General features: G+C 34.6%; 1 protein-coding gene across 1 annotated transcript in view; it reads left to right on the top strand.

The window, feature by feature from the left end:
* The window catches only part of BRIP1 (BRCA1 interacting helicase 1), a 179,914-nt gene that overhangs the window by 150,608 nt on the left and 12,559 nt on the right, over positions 1-16,747 (top strand). The window contains exon 17 of the mRNA XM_040640924.1: positions 3,068-3,180. Coding sequence (XP_040496858.1) covers positions 3,068-3,180 — 113 coding nt within the window. The remainder of the gene's footprint in view (positions 1-3,067; positions 3,181-16,747) is intronic.

A 16,747-nucleotide genomic window follows, 5' to 3' on the forward strand; every position in this document is an offset into this window, starting at 1 on the left:
CCATTATTCTCTGAAAAATACTGATTTTTGTTTTTTTGTAAGTAGTTCAGTTAGCTGATCATCTTGAACTTGTATGAGCGTGATTTGACAGTTTTTTAGGGGAGATATGGGAAAAGCTCGAAGTATATAATCTTTAACTCTGTCTTCCTGTGGTTCTTGTCAGAGTTTTGGTTTAAGTCTTTTTAGGAGTTGGTTTAGAATTGGCATTGCTCTAAATTGTGGTCCTTTTAAAAAACTTGATACCTGGTTCTGTGTGTATGTGTGTTTTACTTGATTTTTATTTATAAAATATATTTTGGTTAAATTTCCATGTCAAAATGTATAAATATTTCTTTTAATAATCCAATATTTATCTCAGAATAAATGTAATATAACATTTAATTAGTCCACTTGATAGACATTTAGGTTGTTATTTGTCTTCAATGCAGAGATGCAGTGAATATCCTTATACATATTATTCTATTTGTACTTGTTCGAAAATGTAAACGCTTTTGGTAAATATTTGTCAGTATTCTGCAGATAAAAGCAATGGGATTATTAAATTTGCATTTCTTCATTTACTAGTAAAGTTAAACATCTTTTTACGTGGGTTACCAGCCAGTTATCATTCATCTAGTTCTGTAAAAAATGCCTTTTGGATTTTGATGGGGATTGCATTGAATCTGTAGATCATTTTAGGTAGTAAGGACATCTTAACAATGCTAATTCCAAAACATAAGCACAGGATCTTTCCATTTATTTGTGTTTCTTCAGTTTCTTTCATGAGTGTCTTATAGTTTTCAGTGTAAAGATCTTTCATGTCCTTGGCTTAATTTATCCCGAAGTATTTTATTATTTTTGATGCTATTGTAAATGGGACTGTTTTCCTAATTTCTTTTTTTGGATAGTTTGTTGTTAGTGTATGGAAATACAACTGAGTTTTGTATGTTGGTTTTGTATCCTCCAATTTTACTAAATTTGTTTATTAGTGCTGACAGTTTTTTGGTAGAGTCTATAGGATTTTCTACACAAAAGATCATGTCGTATGCAAACATGGTTTTACTTCTTCCTTTCTGGTTTGGATGCCTTTTATTTCTTGCCTAATTGTTCTGGCTAAGACTTTCAGTATTTTGTTGAATAGAAGTGGTTAGAGTGGGCACCTTTCTCTTGTTCCTGATCCTAGAAGAAAGGTTGTCAACTCTTCACCACTTGAGTATATTAGCTGTGGGCTTGTTACATGTGACCTTTATTATGTTGAGATACATTCCTTTTATATTTGATTCCTTTTATATTTAATCATGGATGTTTAATTTTCTCAGATGCTTTTTCTGCTTCTATTGAGACGATTATATGGTTTCTCCCTTCTGTTAATGTGGTGTATCACATTTGTTGATTTGTGTATAGTTAAACGAGCCTTGCATTCCAGGGATAAATCCCACTTGATCATGTGTCTCTTTCTTTTAATGTGCTGTTGAATTTAGTTTGCTGATATTTTGTTGAGGATTTTTGCAGCAGTGTTTATCATATAGGGTGATAGGCCTGTAATTGTCTCTTCTTATAGCGTCCTTATCTGGCTTTGGTATGTGAGTAGTGCTGGCCTCTTAAAATGATTTTGGAAGTTTTCCCTTCTCTTCAATATTTTGGAAGCATTTGAGAAGGAACATTGTTCATTCTACCTTAAATGCTCAATAGAATTCATCAATGAAGACATCTGGCCCTGGGATTGTTTTTGTTTAGAGATTTTTTCTTACTGCTTCATTTTTCTTGTTACAGATCTGTTCAGATTTTTTATCTCTTCATGATTTAATCTTGGTATGTTGTATATTTGTAGGAATTTATCCATTTCTCCTAGGTTATCTAATCTTTTGGTATATAATTGATCTTTTTTTTTTTTCTTACTGTAGATGTTTAGCACTATAAACTTTTCTCTTACAACTGCTTTTGCTGCATCTGATATTTTTGATTTGTTGTGTTTCCATTTTCATTTATATCAAGATACTTTTTGAGTTCTCTTCTGTTTTCTTCTTTGATCCATTGATTGTTCAGTTGGGTGTTATTTATTTCCACATATTTGTGAATATTCCAGTTTTCCTCATGTTATTGATTTCTAATTTCATATCACTGTTGTTGGGAAAGATACATTATATGATTTCAGTCTTCCTAAATTTCTTAAGACATGTTTTGTGGCCAACATATACTCTATCCTGGAGAATATTTCATGTGCACTTGAGAAGAATGTGTATTCAGCTGCTGTAGATTTAAACCCAAATCATAATAATACTTACATTAAATGTGAATGGTCTAAACATCCCAATTAAAAAGCAGAGATTATCAGTCTGAATAAATATTAAAAAATGGACCTCTGATGTATGTTTCAACATGAATGAATTCCAAAATCATTATGCTTAATGAAAAAGACAAACAATTACATACAGTATAATAACATTTACAAGGAATTCTAGAAAAGGCAAAACAGAAAGCAGATCATTGGTTGACAAAGTCAGCAGTGAAAAAGAGAGACTAAAAAGGAATTTAGGGAGTGCTGAAAATATTCTGTATTATAGTTATAGTGGTGGTTACCTGACAATAAATTTGTCAAGATTTATGTATGTATACATTGAAAATTTGTGAATTTTATTCTATGTAAATTATTTCTCAATAAAATGTTTGATTTAATCAAACAGCTGATTAATTAGTTGCATGGAGGAATTCAGGGAAAGTAAGGATCAACAGACTTTTTTTTAATTTTAATTTATTTTTTAAAGATTTTATTTGTTAGAGAAGGAGAGCACAATAGGGGGAGTGGTGGAAGAGGCAGAAGCAGGCTCCCCACTGAGCAGGTAGCCCGATGTGGGACTTGATCCCAGGACCCTGGGATCATGACCTGAGCTGAAGGCAGATGCTTAACCAAATGAGCCACCCAGGCATCCTTGAATAGACATGTTGTAAAGAAACTGAAGAAAATTTAGTACTGATATACTGAAAACAAACTCTCTTTACCTTAATAAAATGATGTTCAGAATATTAGAAGTTAATATGATTTTTTAAATGAGCCTTAATTTATTTTTAATATTTTTTAAATTATTAGGTTGAACTAAAGCGACAATACAATGATCAGCACTCAAAATTGAGAGGTCTTTTACCTGGTCGTCAGTGGTATGAAATTCAAGCGTATAGGGCCTTAAACCAGGCCCTAGGTAGGTAAGTGAAATTTAATATAATGTTGCTGTAATATTATCCATGGCCAGGGCTATAGAAAAGATAGCCCTGCTATTTAGGATAAATTTGATAGCTTTTTCTTTTATTAGAACCTTAGGAACTGATATATTTTTAATGATGTCACAGTGAAAGCTGAAAAGAATCAGTGGAATAAATGAAACCCTAAAACCTCAAAATTTGGTAAAGTTTAAAGAAGATTTATGATTGATCGAACAATGAATGTCACACAGAAGAGGTACTCAGTAAATGTTTATAGAAGTTCACCACCAAACGGTAAAAGTTTTATCTTGTGAACATCAGAACATAGATGATGATTTTATGGGTATTAAGCAAACCATTCAAGAGGAGTTAAAAGAAACCATGCTTTTGGGGACACCTGGGTGGCTCAGTTGGTTGAACATCTGACTCTTGGTTTCAGCTCAGGTCATGATCTCAGTTGTGGGATCAAGCTCCACTTCAGGCTCTGTGCTCAGCCAGGAGTCAGTTTGAGATTCTCCCTCACCCTTGTCCCTCCCCCTGCGCACATGCATGCTCTCTCTCTCTCAAATAAGTACATCTTTTAAAAAATAAAATTAAAAAAATTTTTAAAAAGCTTGTGGTACTAAAGAAGTAATGCCAACTAACAATAACATTTAATTATACTTCTTTTCATAAGGATTCTGGTCCATTAAGATTTGTGCTTTGTGGAACTTGTTATTAAATCACCATTGTATAACATAATTTTCCTGTTGTAGAACATAGCATTTAATTTATAAACACTTTAATCCTTAGACTTTTAATAATCTTATATTTTATATTCTCTATTCATGAAATTGTAATTAGTTAAAAACCATGTAATAATTATTTCCTGTGAGGCTGTAAGGCAGTCATCTAATCAAAATAAAAGAACACAGGTTAATAATAAAATCATGGAAACATGACCATTTGACATATTTTCTGTTCAGCCAAAAGACCTTCACCTAACTGTAATCTGACCTAACCAAATCCAGAATTTAAGTTTTTCTCAAGTGTCTTATTCACTCACATTAACCTGTTTACACATAAGCATATTAGATTGCACTTGAGTTCAGATTTACAGATAGCTAATGACATAAGACTACAACAGCTGGATTTAAGTCCCAGAACACATCACCCACTCCCTTCCCATCATTTAAAAATGATATTCTGCAGGTGTTTCCTTTCAAATTAAATGATTCGGTTCTATGGTTAATCTACTGATATGGTTAACCTGCTGCCCTTCTCTGCCTAGAAATTGCATTGGTACTTGGCATCAAGTTGCATTATAAATTGTTCTTGAAGCATTTCATCTGCTTACTTGGTGTCTCCCTGTTGATGACCTGTTTTGTGTTTTTGTATTTGTGTTTTAATATTCAGCAAATAGTTCCTCGGTGAGCCTGAATATTGTTTAAAATTCTTGACTTTTAGTCACTATACTTAATTTCAGGACAGTAAATATTCTTACCTCAGTTATTATTTTTTTTCCTTTTAATATAGGCAATGCATTGAATTTTAAGAAATCATTTGAAGCAAAAATATATTTATATCCTACTTTGTCATTTATAAACATTTTCTACATATATTAAACAGGTTGTAAGAGATGAAATTACTTGTCTAACATCACATAACTACTAAATGGGCCTTCATATCTTGGCCTCACCTACGTTTAAAACCTCAAGACCTGCTTTTTCATCCTTAGAATCTACATTTATCCTGTAAAGCTCTCACTGTTACACATAAAACATTTTACTGTTAAACATACCATATCCTTTCACTACTCTCTGCTTTGGCATACAAGCTATCAGATCATTCATTTGGCAAGTTTACCAATCAAAACCTAGTTGAAGGTCATGTCTTTTATGAAGATTTCTTTTTACTTTTCCAACTAGTTATTTACTCCTTAGGAAACCCATAGTAGTTTATACATTATCTCTGTTACACATATATCTCATTGTATTGTAATAATCTGTATATTATCTGTCTCCTTCCCTAAACATATATTTTACATTCTCAGCAACCAACTATGCCTCAGCTTGGGTCATGGATGCTCAATAAATACTTGTTGAATTTGTGAAAAATAGTGGGTTTAGTGCTTTCCCCACTATACCATGTTGGCCAGAGAGCATCTAAGCTTCAAATCATACTTTTCTAGAATTTCATTAAAAAAACATTTGTTTGTAACATTGATATACAGTACTGAAGTTTTTATATTTTATTATTATTAATTTAAAAATTGATAGCCCAACTGTCATTGTATTGATTTTTCAGGGAAACCGTATCAACAAGTAGCAACTTTTCATTACAAAGAAATACTCATTTAAAAATTAAGTGAATGTTTTACATCACTTGATAAAACTCATAATGTATATCGATTGACATAAAATGTACTTACAATCAGGCAGTCTTCTTATAAGGGATAAGTCTAGAAGGTCTAAAGTAAGCAGAAACAAATTGAGTTTAAAAAAAAATCTTTTTTTTTATGCCCACATGGGACTGTTAGAGTATTTGAAGTAATATAAGTCCATGAAATGTAATAACAGCCTTCGGGAATGTACCAGATGGTTTTGTGACCAGGTTACAACTGCACTATGAGTTTCCTAACGGGTCTCCTTTACTGAAAGTATAATCTTTTCTCAAGTGGGCATAATTCATTTGAACAAGGCAGAATGAAAACAATGGAAAAAAGAAAAGGTGAAATTCTTTTCTCTGAACTGTTTTAGTAACTTAAATGCCCTTCTACCATAGAACACTTTAAAGTAAACCAAAATGGAATAAAAAATAGTGGCATCCTGACTTTCCATTAATTTTCAACACTGGTCTATAATATTGGCAATATCCATCTTCCTATCCTGCCTAATTTTGTGGTCTGATGCCTCAGAACCTAGGAGTTACTTTAAAACAATATCAAAAAAATGTCATATAAAATTTAGATTGTTTTAAATCTCTGGAAAAATCAAACATTTATATTAATCTTCACCCCTCTCAAAAGTCCACAAAACTAAAGGAATAAAAATGATAAAAATGCCAAAATTACAAAGTTAAAAAGAATGGAGGAGGGGGCACTAACAGATGAGATGTCAGCAAATTTTGAACACTGGAGAACAGATGAATGATTGAGTGACTTAGCAAGCAAAAAAAAAAGCTGTCGTGAAAGCCAACAAGATTCTTCGGATTCAGGCATGGAAAAGCTTAGGACGTGGGGACACTCTAAAGTATCATTTAAAGTAGGATTAATCACAAAAGAATTGATTGCAAGTTACTGTAAATAGACAGTCCCATCGCCCACTCAAACTTACTCTCTGAAAAGATTGTATTAGAGAATTTATATATTCTTCAGCTGCAGGTATAGCTAATGATGTATTAAAGATGGGGGTTAAGAAAATCTGTTTATGGAATATGAGAACTCTATCCCCTTTTCTTCTCAGCTTTGAATAGGCTTAAAATCAATCTTATATCTCCAAGGCAGGAAAGTACAGTAGTCATATCTAGGGATACTAATTACCTCATGAATAAAGACCTACAGATAGTAGCAAAGTGGTCCTGTTCCTACCAAAGTACCTCACTCTGGCAAAGCTTCCCAGTATATAAGCCACACCCAAGTAGGCAGAGCTACTGATCAAAGTTTTAATACTTTACTGTTACATAAGTGCAAAGCTTGATCACCAGATAATCACAAAAAGTCCATAACATGAAAAATACAAACCAAAACAATAGCAAAACTATATCACCACCACCAACAACAGGGTGGAAGAACTTGTAGAAAAGAGAAACAGTGCAATAGAACAGAGGTTGACTGTTCTTTTGGTCAGGTGTCTGTGTAAAAGAACAGAGGTTGCTCAAATTTTTTCTGTAAAGCAGTGGACAATACATACTTTAGGTTTTTTGGGCCATGTACAATCTGCACCCATATTCTTCTTTAATTTTTCTTTGACCCTCTTAAACATGTGAATACCATTCCTGCCTTGTGGGCTATACAAAAACAAGATATGGTCCAGATTTCCTGTGTGGACTTAGTTAGCCAATCCCTTATCCATAGAGGGTAAGATATTTCCTCCATGAAATAAGAACAGATTTATTTTAAGAAAAGTTTCCAAGCATTAACATGATAGCAAATTTTAAATGCAGAATTGGGCTCAGAAGATAAAATTGAAATTTCCAAGGTCAAAGCAACAAAGAGAGAAAATTTAAAGATCAGTATGCAAGAGGCAACTTCTGATAAAAAGGAGATCTATAGGAAGAAACCAGAGAAAATATAGAAGAAATATAGAAGAAAGAAAATATGGAAGAACTTAAACCTATCCAAGAAATAATTCAAGAAAAATGCTCAGAATTGAAGAGCATAATTTCCTGATTAAGGGTGCCCACCCAAGCACCAGTAAAGGGAGAAAGGCTACAAAGCACCTCACTGTGCAGTTTCAAAGTACCTGAGATAAACAAAAAGTCCTAGAATGTTCCAGAGAGAAGGAAAACAGGTCTCATACAAAAGACATGAAATCACAATTGAGACTCCTTAAAAAGCAACATTAGAAGCTAGATGACAGTTTTAAATTATCTTCAAATTTTTGAGGGAAATTTTGACTTGCAATTTAAGTTCTATACAACTCAAACCATCAATAAGCTATAAGATAGAATAAAACCTTCAATATGCAAAGAACCTAAAACATTAGGGACACCTGGGTGGCTCAGTCAGTTAAGCATCTGCCTTTGGCTCAGGTCGTGATCCCAGGGTTCTGGAGTCAAGTTCCACATCAGGCTCCTTGCTCAGCGAGGAGCCTGCTTCTCCCTTTGCCGGCCACTCCCCCTGTTCTTGCTCTCTCTCTCTCTCTCTCTCCCTTCCTCTCTATTTCTGACAAATAAATAAATAAATCTTAAAAAAAAAAAAAAGACCTAAAACATTGGCTTCAAATGCACACTTTCTTAGGATGCTACTGGAAGAAATGCTTCCTCAAATAAGAGAAAATTCAGACAGAGAAATATCAAGGTTGCAGGAACCTGGAGTTCCAACCCAGAATAGAGGAAAAGAGAATTCTCAAATTAGGAAGGGAAGCTCTGGGATGACAGCTGTGCAGCAGTCCCATCTAGTTTCTGAAGTTGTTGCAGTCCCATAGTTGGTTTCTGAAGATGGATTTTGAACATACTGAGAATTTTTACAGCTATGGTAAAGTTTGGGAATTAATGATAGAATACATGGAAAAGCAAAAAAGGAGAGAGACAGTTATTAGCTCTAGGGCAAACCAAAAAGTCTTGTACAAGAAAGAAAATGTAATCATAGTGTACAATGTAACACCTGTAAATGGTAATCTACTGAATATTGATTACACGAGAATTGTGGTATGACCATTAGGAAAATGAAGAGGTGATGAAGTATGAGTGATGTAAGAGAATAAACATCTTCTATAGGAAGAATCAATACATAATGTGTAAAGGTTAAAGATCAAGAAGTAGTAGTTCTAAAAGTTATTTAAAAACATGGAGGTAAATGAGTAGGACTACAATGTATTTAAGGGAATTGTTTCTGAGGATTGGGAATTGGAAATAGGGTGTACATAGGTAAAAGAGAATTCTGGGTTTTTTTTAATTATAACTACTGTACTATTATTTGAATTTTAAACTATGCTTGTGTATTTAATTAAAAATTAAAATTTACAAAGTTAAAATTAACTTTTAAAAAATAGAAGGTTTCAACTCTAGATAAGATGGAGTAAGCATACTACATACTGTCTTAAAAACCTAGACAGACTGCATGGAACACCTATTTGAGTACTGTGAAAAGTAAATAGTGGCAGGCAGATTTGGGAAGAAGACTAGAATTCAAAGTACAGTTGAACTTTCTGGAGTAGCTATATTAATATCAGACACAGTAGAGTTCAGAGCAAAGAGTATTAGTGGAGTATTAAAAATGAAAATTATAAAATGATGAAAGGGTCAATTTACCAATAAGATACAATAATCCTTAATGTGTATGCACCTAAAAACAGAGCTACAGAATATATGATGCAATAACAAATCCGAATAGAGAAATAGATAAATCCGCAAGTGTAGTTGAAGATTTCATTTCCTCTCTCATTAATAGATAGAAGGAATAGTTAGAAAACCAATAAAGATACAGAAGACTTGAACAATGTTATTAACCAGCTGGATTGAATTGACATTATAGAGCACTCCATGCAACAATGTTAGAGTAAACATTTTTTCCAAGTGCACAAGGAACATTTATCAATATAGACCATATCCTGGATGATGAACTTTACATTTTTTAAAAGAATTGGAATCCTAGTGTGTTCTCTGACTAAAATGTAATTAAAGAATTATATTAGAAATCAGTAACACTTGACAGAAAAAAAATGCCCAAATACTTGGAAATTAAAAACATGTATTTTTTTACAATAAATGTCTAGTAATTTAAATTTTTAAAATTTTTTAATTTTTAATTTGAATTATAATTTGTTGACATACAGTTCAATATTGGCTTCAGGAGTAGAGCTCAGAGGTTCATCATTTACACATAACACCAAGTGCTCATCATAACAAGTGCCTTTCTTAATATCCATCATCCATCTATCCCATCCCCCATCCTCCTCCCTCCATCAGCCCCCCCATTTGTTCTCTATAGTTAAGAGTTTCTCATGATTTGTTTCTTCCTCTCTCTTTTTTCCCCTCCTGTATGTTCATCCATTTTCTTAAATTCCACATATGAGTGAAATCATACTAAAAACCTACTTCTAGTGGCACCTGGGTGACACAGTCAGTTGGGCATCCAACTCTTGGTTTTGGCTCAGGTTATAATCTCAGGGTCATGGGATCGAGCCCTATGTCAGACTCCACACTTAGTGCAGAGTCTGCTTAAGACTCATTCTCCGTCTCCCTATGCCCTCACCCTCTAAAATTAATAAATAAATCTTTTTTTAGAAAACCATACTTCTATATAATTCATAGGTAAAGCAGAAAGTCTTGGAAAATTAGAAAATATTTTGAGCAAATCAAAAATGAAAATATATCTAAATATGTAGGCTGCATCTATAGCAGCACTCAGTGGGAAATTTCTATCATTAAATGCTTATTTTCAAAAACAAGAAAGGTCTCAAATCAATAAGCTTCTACTTTAAGCTAGGAGAAGAAAAGCAAAATAAATACAAAGCAAACAAAAAAAGAAAATAATAAAGATAAGAGTATAAATAAATGAATTTGAAAACAAAGGAAATCAGTGCAACTAAGAATTAAAAAGTTGGGGGCGCCTGGGTGGCTCAGTTGTTGAGCGTCTTCCTTCAGCTCAGGGCGTGATCCCAGGTCCCTGGGATTGAGCCCCGCATCGGGCTCCATGCTCCGCTGGAAGCCTGCTTCTTCCTCTCCCACTCCCCCTGCTTGTGTTCCCTCTCTCACTGGCTGTCTCTCTCTCTGTCAAGTAAATAAATAAAATCTTAAAAAAGAAAGTTGATTTTATTTTTTTAGAAGATTTATTTATTTGAGAGAGAGAGTGAGCACAAGTGGGAGGGGCAGAGGAAGAGAGACTTTCAAGCAGACTCCCAGCTGAGTGTGGAGCCCAACACAGGGCTTGATCTCACTTTCCTGAGATCATGACCTGAGCCGAAACCAAGAGTCTAGATGCTCAACTCACTGCAACATCCAGGTGCCCCTAAAAAATTGATTTTAAAAAGGTAAATGGAATTGATAAATCTCTAGGTAACTGACAAAGAAAAAAAGGAAAGCCCCAAATTACCAATCTCTGGAATAAAAGAAGTCATATTACTATACACTCTGCAGATGTTAAAAAGATAATATGGAAAAAACTATACTATATGCATACATTCAGCAACTTAGATGAAATAGACCAATTCCCTCAAACCCACAAAGTACCAAACTCACTGAAGATGAAAAAGATAACCTGAATAGTCAATCCTCTGTCTAGTAAAGAAACTTAATTTTAGTTTGAAAAAAATCATATAGATGGGTTCACTGATAAATATTACCAAACATTTAAAGAATAGCACCAATTCCCTTTGATCTCTACTAGAAAATAGATCTATGGAGCACCTGGGTGGCTCAGTTGGTTAAGCCTCTGCCTTTGGCTCCGGTCATGATCTCAGGGTCCTGTAATCAAGCCCTGCATTGGGCTCCCTGCTAAGTGGGGAGTCTGTTTCTCCCTCTTCCTCTGCCCCCCCCCATTCTCTCTCTCCCTCACTCTCTCTCTCTCTCTCAAATAAATAAATAAAATCTTTTTAAAAATAGATGATAAAGCTTTTCCCAATTCATTTTATGAGGCCAGCACTATCCTACCAAAACTAAGTGAAGACAATATAAAAACAAGAAAGAAAACTACAGACCAATATCTGTCAAAACAATAGGTGAAAATATTCTTAACAAAATATTAGCAAATTGGGTGAGATGTGCAAAAATTTTCAGAGTAAAGACCTCAAAATTCTCTAACAAAGGAATGAGAAAACAGGCTAAATAATTAGAATCAACTTTTTCAAAACTGTAAATTCACCAGTTTACAACATTCCAGGAAACATTTATTCATGAAAATGGCTGAATCTCCTTAAGAACAGTGAATGTTGTGGGATTTTCACTTGCCCAATTCCCATTCCCTCTCTTCAAGTTCACAGTAGTTTTAAATCATGGTGAAAGCCAGCAATCTGCCAGCCACTGGGAGGGCTGGAACTTATTCCTTGAGAATTATCATTATGGAACCTGTCTGGTAATTTCCTAGAAGACCCCATTCACAAGGCTATCTTTATATGACCTGACTAGGAGCTCACCCAGGCAATTAGTTGTTTAATTTCACAGCATCCTGAGATGATGACTGAATTTGGGCCAAATAATAAGCTAACTAAACAGCGTAAGAATTATTTTTAGAAAGTCACAACAGCAACAACAAAAATCCTTGAGCAGAGGGAAGAATCTGAATGCTACAGTTGCCACATTGTATTATTTAAAATGCACTTTTTTCAACAAAAATTATGACATCTGCAAAGAAAGAAAAATGGATGTCCCATACACATGGGAAAAGCAATCAATAGAAAGTGTCCCTAAGGTAGTCCAGACATTGTAGTTAGTATATAAACTTATTTTAAATAAGCCAGAGAACTAAGGAAATAATGTCTAAAGAGCTATAGGAAACTATGAAAATGATGTCTCACCAAATAGAGTTTTTAAAAAGAAGATAGAATCAATAATAAGATAGATTTTTTTTAAAGATTTTATTTATTTATTTGACAGAGACAGCCAGCGAGAGAGGGAACACAAGCAGGGGGAGTGGGAGAGGAAGAAGCAGGCTCTCAGCAAAGGAGCCTGATGTGGGGCTCGATCCCAGAACGCCGGGATCACGCCCTGAGCCGAAGGCAGACGCTTAACGACTGCGCCACCCAGGCGCCCCAAGATAGATTTTTTTAAAAGAACTTAATGAAAATTCCAGATTTGAAAATTTCAGTAACTGAAATGAAAAATTCATTAGAGTTAACTCAACAGCAGTTTTAAGCAGGAAGAAGAATCCGTTCACTTAAAGGTAAGTCAAATGAAATTATCCAGTCTGAGATATAGAAAGGAAAAGAATGAAGAATAATGAACATAGCCTCAGGGACTTGTAGGACCCAGACAAGCACACCAATGTACACATAATGGGAGTCTTAGAAGGAGAGATGAGAGAGAAAAGAACAGAAAGATTAGTTGAAGAAATAAAGGCTGTAAACTTGCCAAATTTGATGAAAAACATTCATCTGCACATCTAAGAAAACCAGCAAATTCGAAGTAATTTAAAATCAAAGATATGTAGACATGTCCTAATCAAACTGCTAAAAGACAAAGAGAATCCAGAAAACAGCAAGAGAAAACAACTCATAAGACATCCTCAATAATTTTAGCATATTTCATCAGAAAGAACGAATTCTCAACATTTGCTGCAACATGGACGGCACTGGAGGAGATAATGCTAAGTGAAATAAGTCAAGCAGAGAAAGACAAATATCATATGATTTCTCTCATCTATGGAATATAAGAACTAGGAAGATCGTAGGGGAAGAAAGGGATAAAGAAGGGGGGGGTAATCAGAAGGGGGAATGAAACATGAGAGACTATGGACTAAGAAACAAACTGAGGGCCTCAGAGGGGAGGGGGGTGGGGGAATGGGATAGACCGGTGATGGGTAGTAAGGAGGGCACATATTGCATGGTGCACTGGGTGTTATATGCAACTAATGAATCATCGAACTTCATATCGGAAACCGGGGAGGTACTGTATGGTGACTAACATAATAAAAAAACATTAAAAAAATAATAATTTTAGCATATTTCTTACTGAAAACTATGGAGAGCAGAAGGCAATGGACATATTTAAAGAAAAAGACTGTCAACAAAGTCTATTATATGTAAAAAAAAACTATCCTTCAAAAGTGAAAGAGAAAGTAAGACATTCCCAAATAAACAAAAACTGAGAGAATTAATGTCCAGAAAACTTGTCCCACCAGAAATACTACAGGGGATCCTTTTCGGGTTGAAATGAAAAAACACTAGGCAGTCACATATCCATATGAAGAGATAAAGAGCATTCATAAAAGTAATTTCATAGATAAATATAAAAAACAATATAAATGTATTTTATACTCCTTTTATCCTATTTGATTTTTAAAACAACTGCATAAAGCAATCATTTTAAATATTTGGTGATAGGCATTGTCTTGGGGATTCCCTAAACCACCACAGGTTCAGTAATTCACTAGGAGCAGGAACACATTCATCATGTAGTCGTATGCATATATAGGATCTATTACATTGAAAGAATATGAAGCAAAATCAGCAAAGAGAATAGGCACATGGGCAAAGTCTAGGGGAAAGCAGGCAAAAGCTTCTAAGGCTTTTCTCTCAGTGGAGTCATATGGAACACACTTAATTCCCAGCAATGGTATGTGCCAATTAGGAGAGCTCATTAAAGACTCAGGACCCAGTGTTTTTATTTGGGTCTGTTCAGATAGACAGCCTCTGCCTAGCATTTCCCCAAAGTCCAACCTCTTAGAAATAAAGCAGGATGGGGTGCCTGGGTGGCTCAGTTGGTTAAGCATCTGCCTTCAGCTCAGGTCATGATCCCAAGGTGCTGGGATCGAGCCCCGTGTCAGGCTCCCTGCTCAGTGGGGATCCTACTTCTCACTCTCCCTCTGTGCGCTCACGCTCTCTCTCTCTCTCTCAAATAAATAAAAATCTTTAACAAAAAAAAAAAAGAAACAAAGCAGATGTTCAGCATTAATCATTGTTTGCACAAACATTTTAAACACAGGGAGCATCTTTTATCAGTAAATGATTGGAACCCTCCTGAAATCTAAGTTCCGAAACACCAAAATCTACCTTGTATGCAAGCCTCTGTAGGGATAAGCAGTTTGGTGTGCTGTTACCTCTTTTCCGTACAGGCATACAATGTATAAAGAGGTAATTTATATTACAGTAATAACACAAAGATGGGGGGGAAGGAACAGAATTATATAGGAGCAACATTTTTGTATACTATTGAAATTGTTGGTATTAATCCATGTTAGATTGTTATAAGTTAAAGTGTTAATTAAAGCAGCCAGGAAGAAAATAACTCAAAATAATAAGAAATAACAAGAAGTTAATATGATACATAAAAATACCTATTGCGCACAGGGGGTGCCAGGGTGGCTCAGTCGGTTAAGCATCTGACTTTTGATTTCAGCTCAGATCATGATCTCAGGATCCTGGGATCGAGCCCCACGTCGGGCTCCATGCTTAGTGGGGAGTCTGCTTGAGGATTCTCCTTCTCTCGCTCTCTCTCTCTAATAAATAAATAAAACTTTATTTTTTAAAAGATTTATTTATTTTAGAGAGAGAAAGCACAAGCAAGAAGAGTTGGGAGAGGGGGAGAGAATCCCAAGCAGACTCTGTGCTGAGGGCGAAACCTGACATGGGGCTCCATCCCTCAACCCCGATTTAAAAAAAAAAAAAAACATGACCCAACTATATGCTGCCTATAAGAGAAACACTCAAGCACACAAACACACATACACACACACAAATAGATTAAGGTTCACAGATGGGAAAAGACTTACTATGCAAACAGTAAACAAAAGCAAGCTGGTTGATTATACTGATATCAGACAAAATAGACTTTAAGACAAAAATTGTTAATAGAGACAATAAATATTCCTTTTTTTAAAAGATTTTATTTATTTATTTGTCCGAGAGAGTGAATGAACAGCAGGCAGAGGGAGAAGCAGGCTCCCCACTGAGCAAGGAGTCTGATGCAGGACTCAATCCCAGAACCCTGGGATCATGACCTTGTCCAAAGGCAGACGCTTAATGACTGAGCCACCCATGCGACCCCGAAGGCAGATGCTTAACCAACTGAGCCACCCAGGCATCCCGAGACAATAAATATCCTATAATAAATTTTCACTTCATCAAGAATATGTAACATTCAACTATGCAACATATACACATGTGTGTAACTAACACAAGGATCCGAACTCGTATGTAGCAAAAACTGTCAGAAATAGACAATTCAACCGTTAAATTGTTGGATACTTTGTTACCCTACTTTCAATAATAGAACAATTAGAAAATCAATCAAATGGAGTCTTGAACACTATAACCCAACAGTTATAAACCTAACATATCTATTACACTCCACCCTCCTAAGGTGCATGTGGCACATTCTTCAAGATAGACTATATGTTAGTCTATAAAATCAGTCTCCAATAAATTTTAAATGGCTAAAATCATAGCAAATATCTTTTATGATCTCAGTGTAATGAAACTGGAAATCTAATAATCTAAAATCTATAAGAAAAAAATGGGAAACGCATAAATATGTGGAAATTAAAGAACACATTCTTAACCAATGGATCCAAGAAGAAATCATAAGAAAAACTAGAAAATACCTTGTGATGAGTGAAAATGAAAACACAGTGTACAAAGTTTGAAGATAAAATGAAAGCATTGCTCATAGAGAAATTTATAGTTGTAAATGCCTATATTTTTTTTTAAAGAAAAATCTGAAATAGTTATCTAACCTCCTGCCTTCAGGAATTAGAAAAAGAAGGACAAGCCAAGCCCAAGGCAAGCAGATCAAAAGGATAACAGATACTAGAGTGGAAATAAAGGAGAGAGAATAGAATATTCAGTAGAAAAAAAATAAGGATAATAAAAGTTCTTTGGAAAGATAAAGAAAATGGATAACCTTTAACTAAACTGACCAAGAGAAAAATACAAAAAGGACTTAAATTACTAAAATTAGGAATGAAAGAGGGGATGTTGCTACCAACCTTATAGAAATATAAAACATTATAAGAGAATGGCTCATGACAACAAATTACATAACTTAGGTAGGATGGGCAAATTCATAGAAAAATGCAAGCTACTGAAACTGACGCAACAAGAAAAAGATCTGAATAGATCTATAAAAGTGAAAAATAGAAGAATTAGTAATCAGAAAATTTCCCACAAAGGAAAGCTCAGGCCTTCACTGGTGAGTTCTAGCAAATATTTAAAGAAGGATTAACACCAGTCCTTTACAAACTTATGAAAAGTAGAAGGGCAGGGGCGCCTGGGTG

Source organism: Ursus maritimus, unplaced genomic scaffold (genome assembly GCF_017311325.1).
Source record: "Ursus maritimus isolate PB19 unplaced genomic scaffold, ASM1731132v1 scaffold_24, whole genome shotgun sequence".
NCBI lineage: Eukaryota > Metazoa > Chordata > Mammalia > Carnivora > Ursidae > Ursus > Ursus maritimus.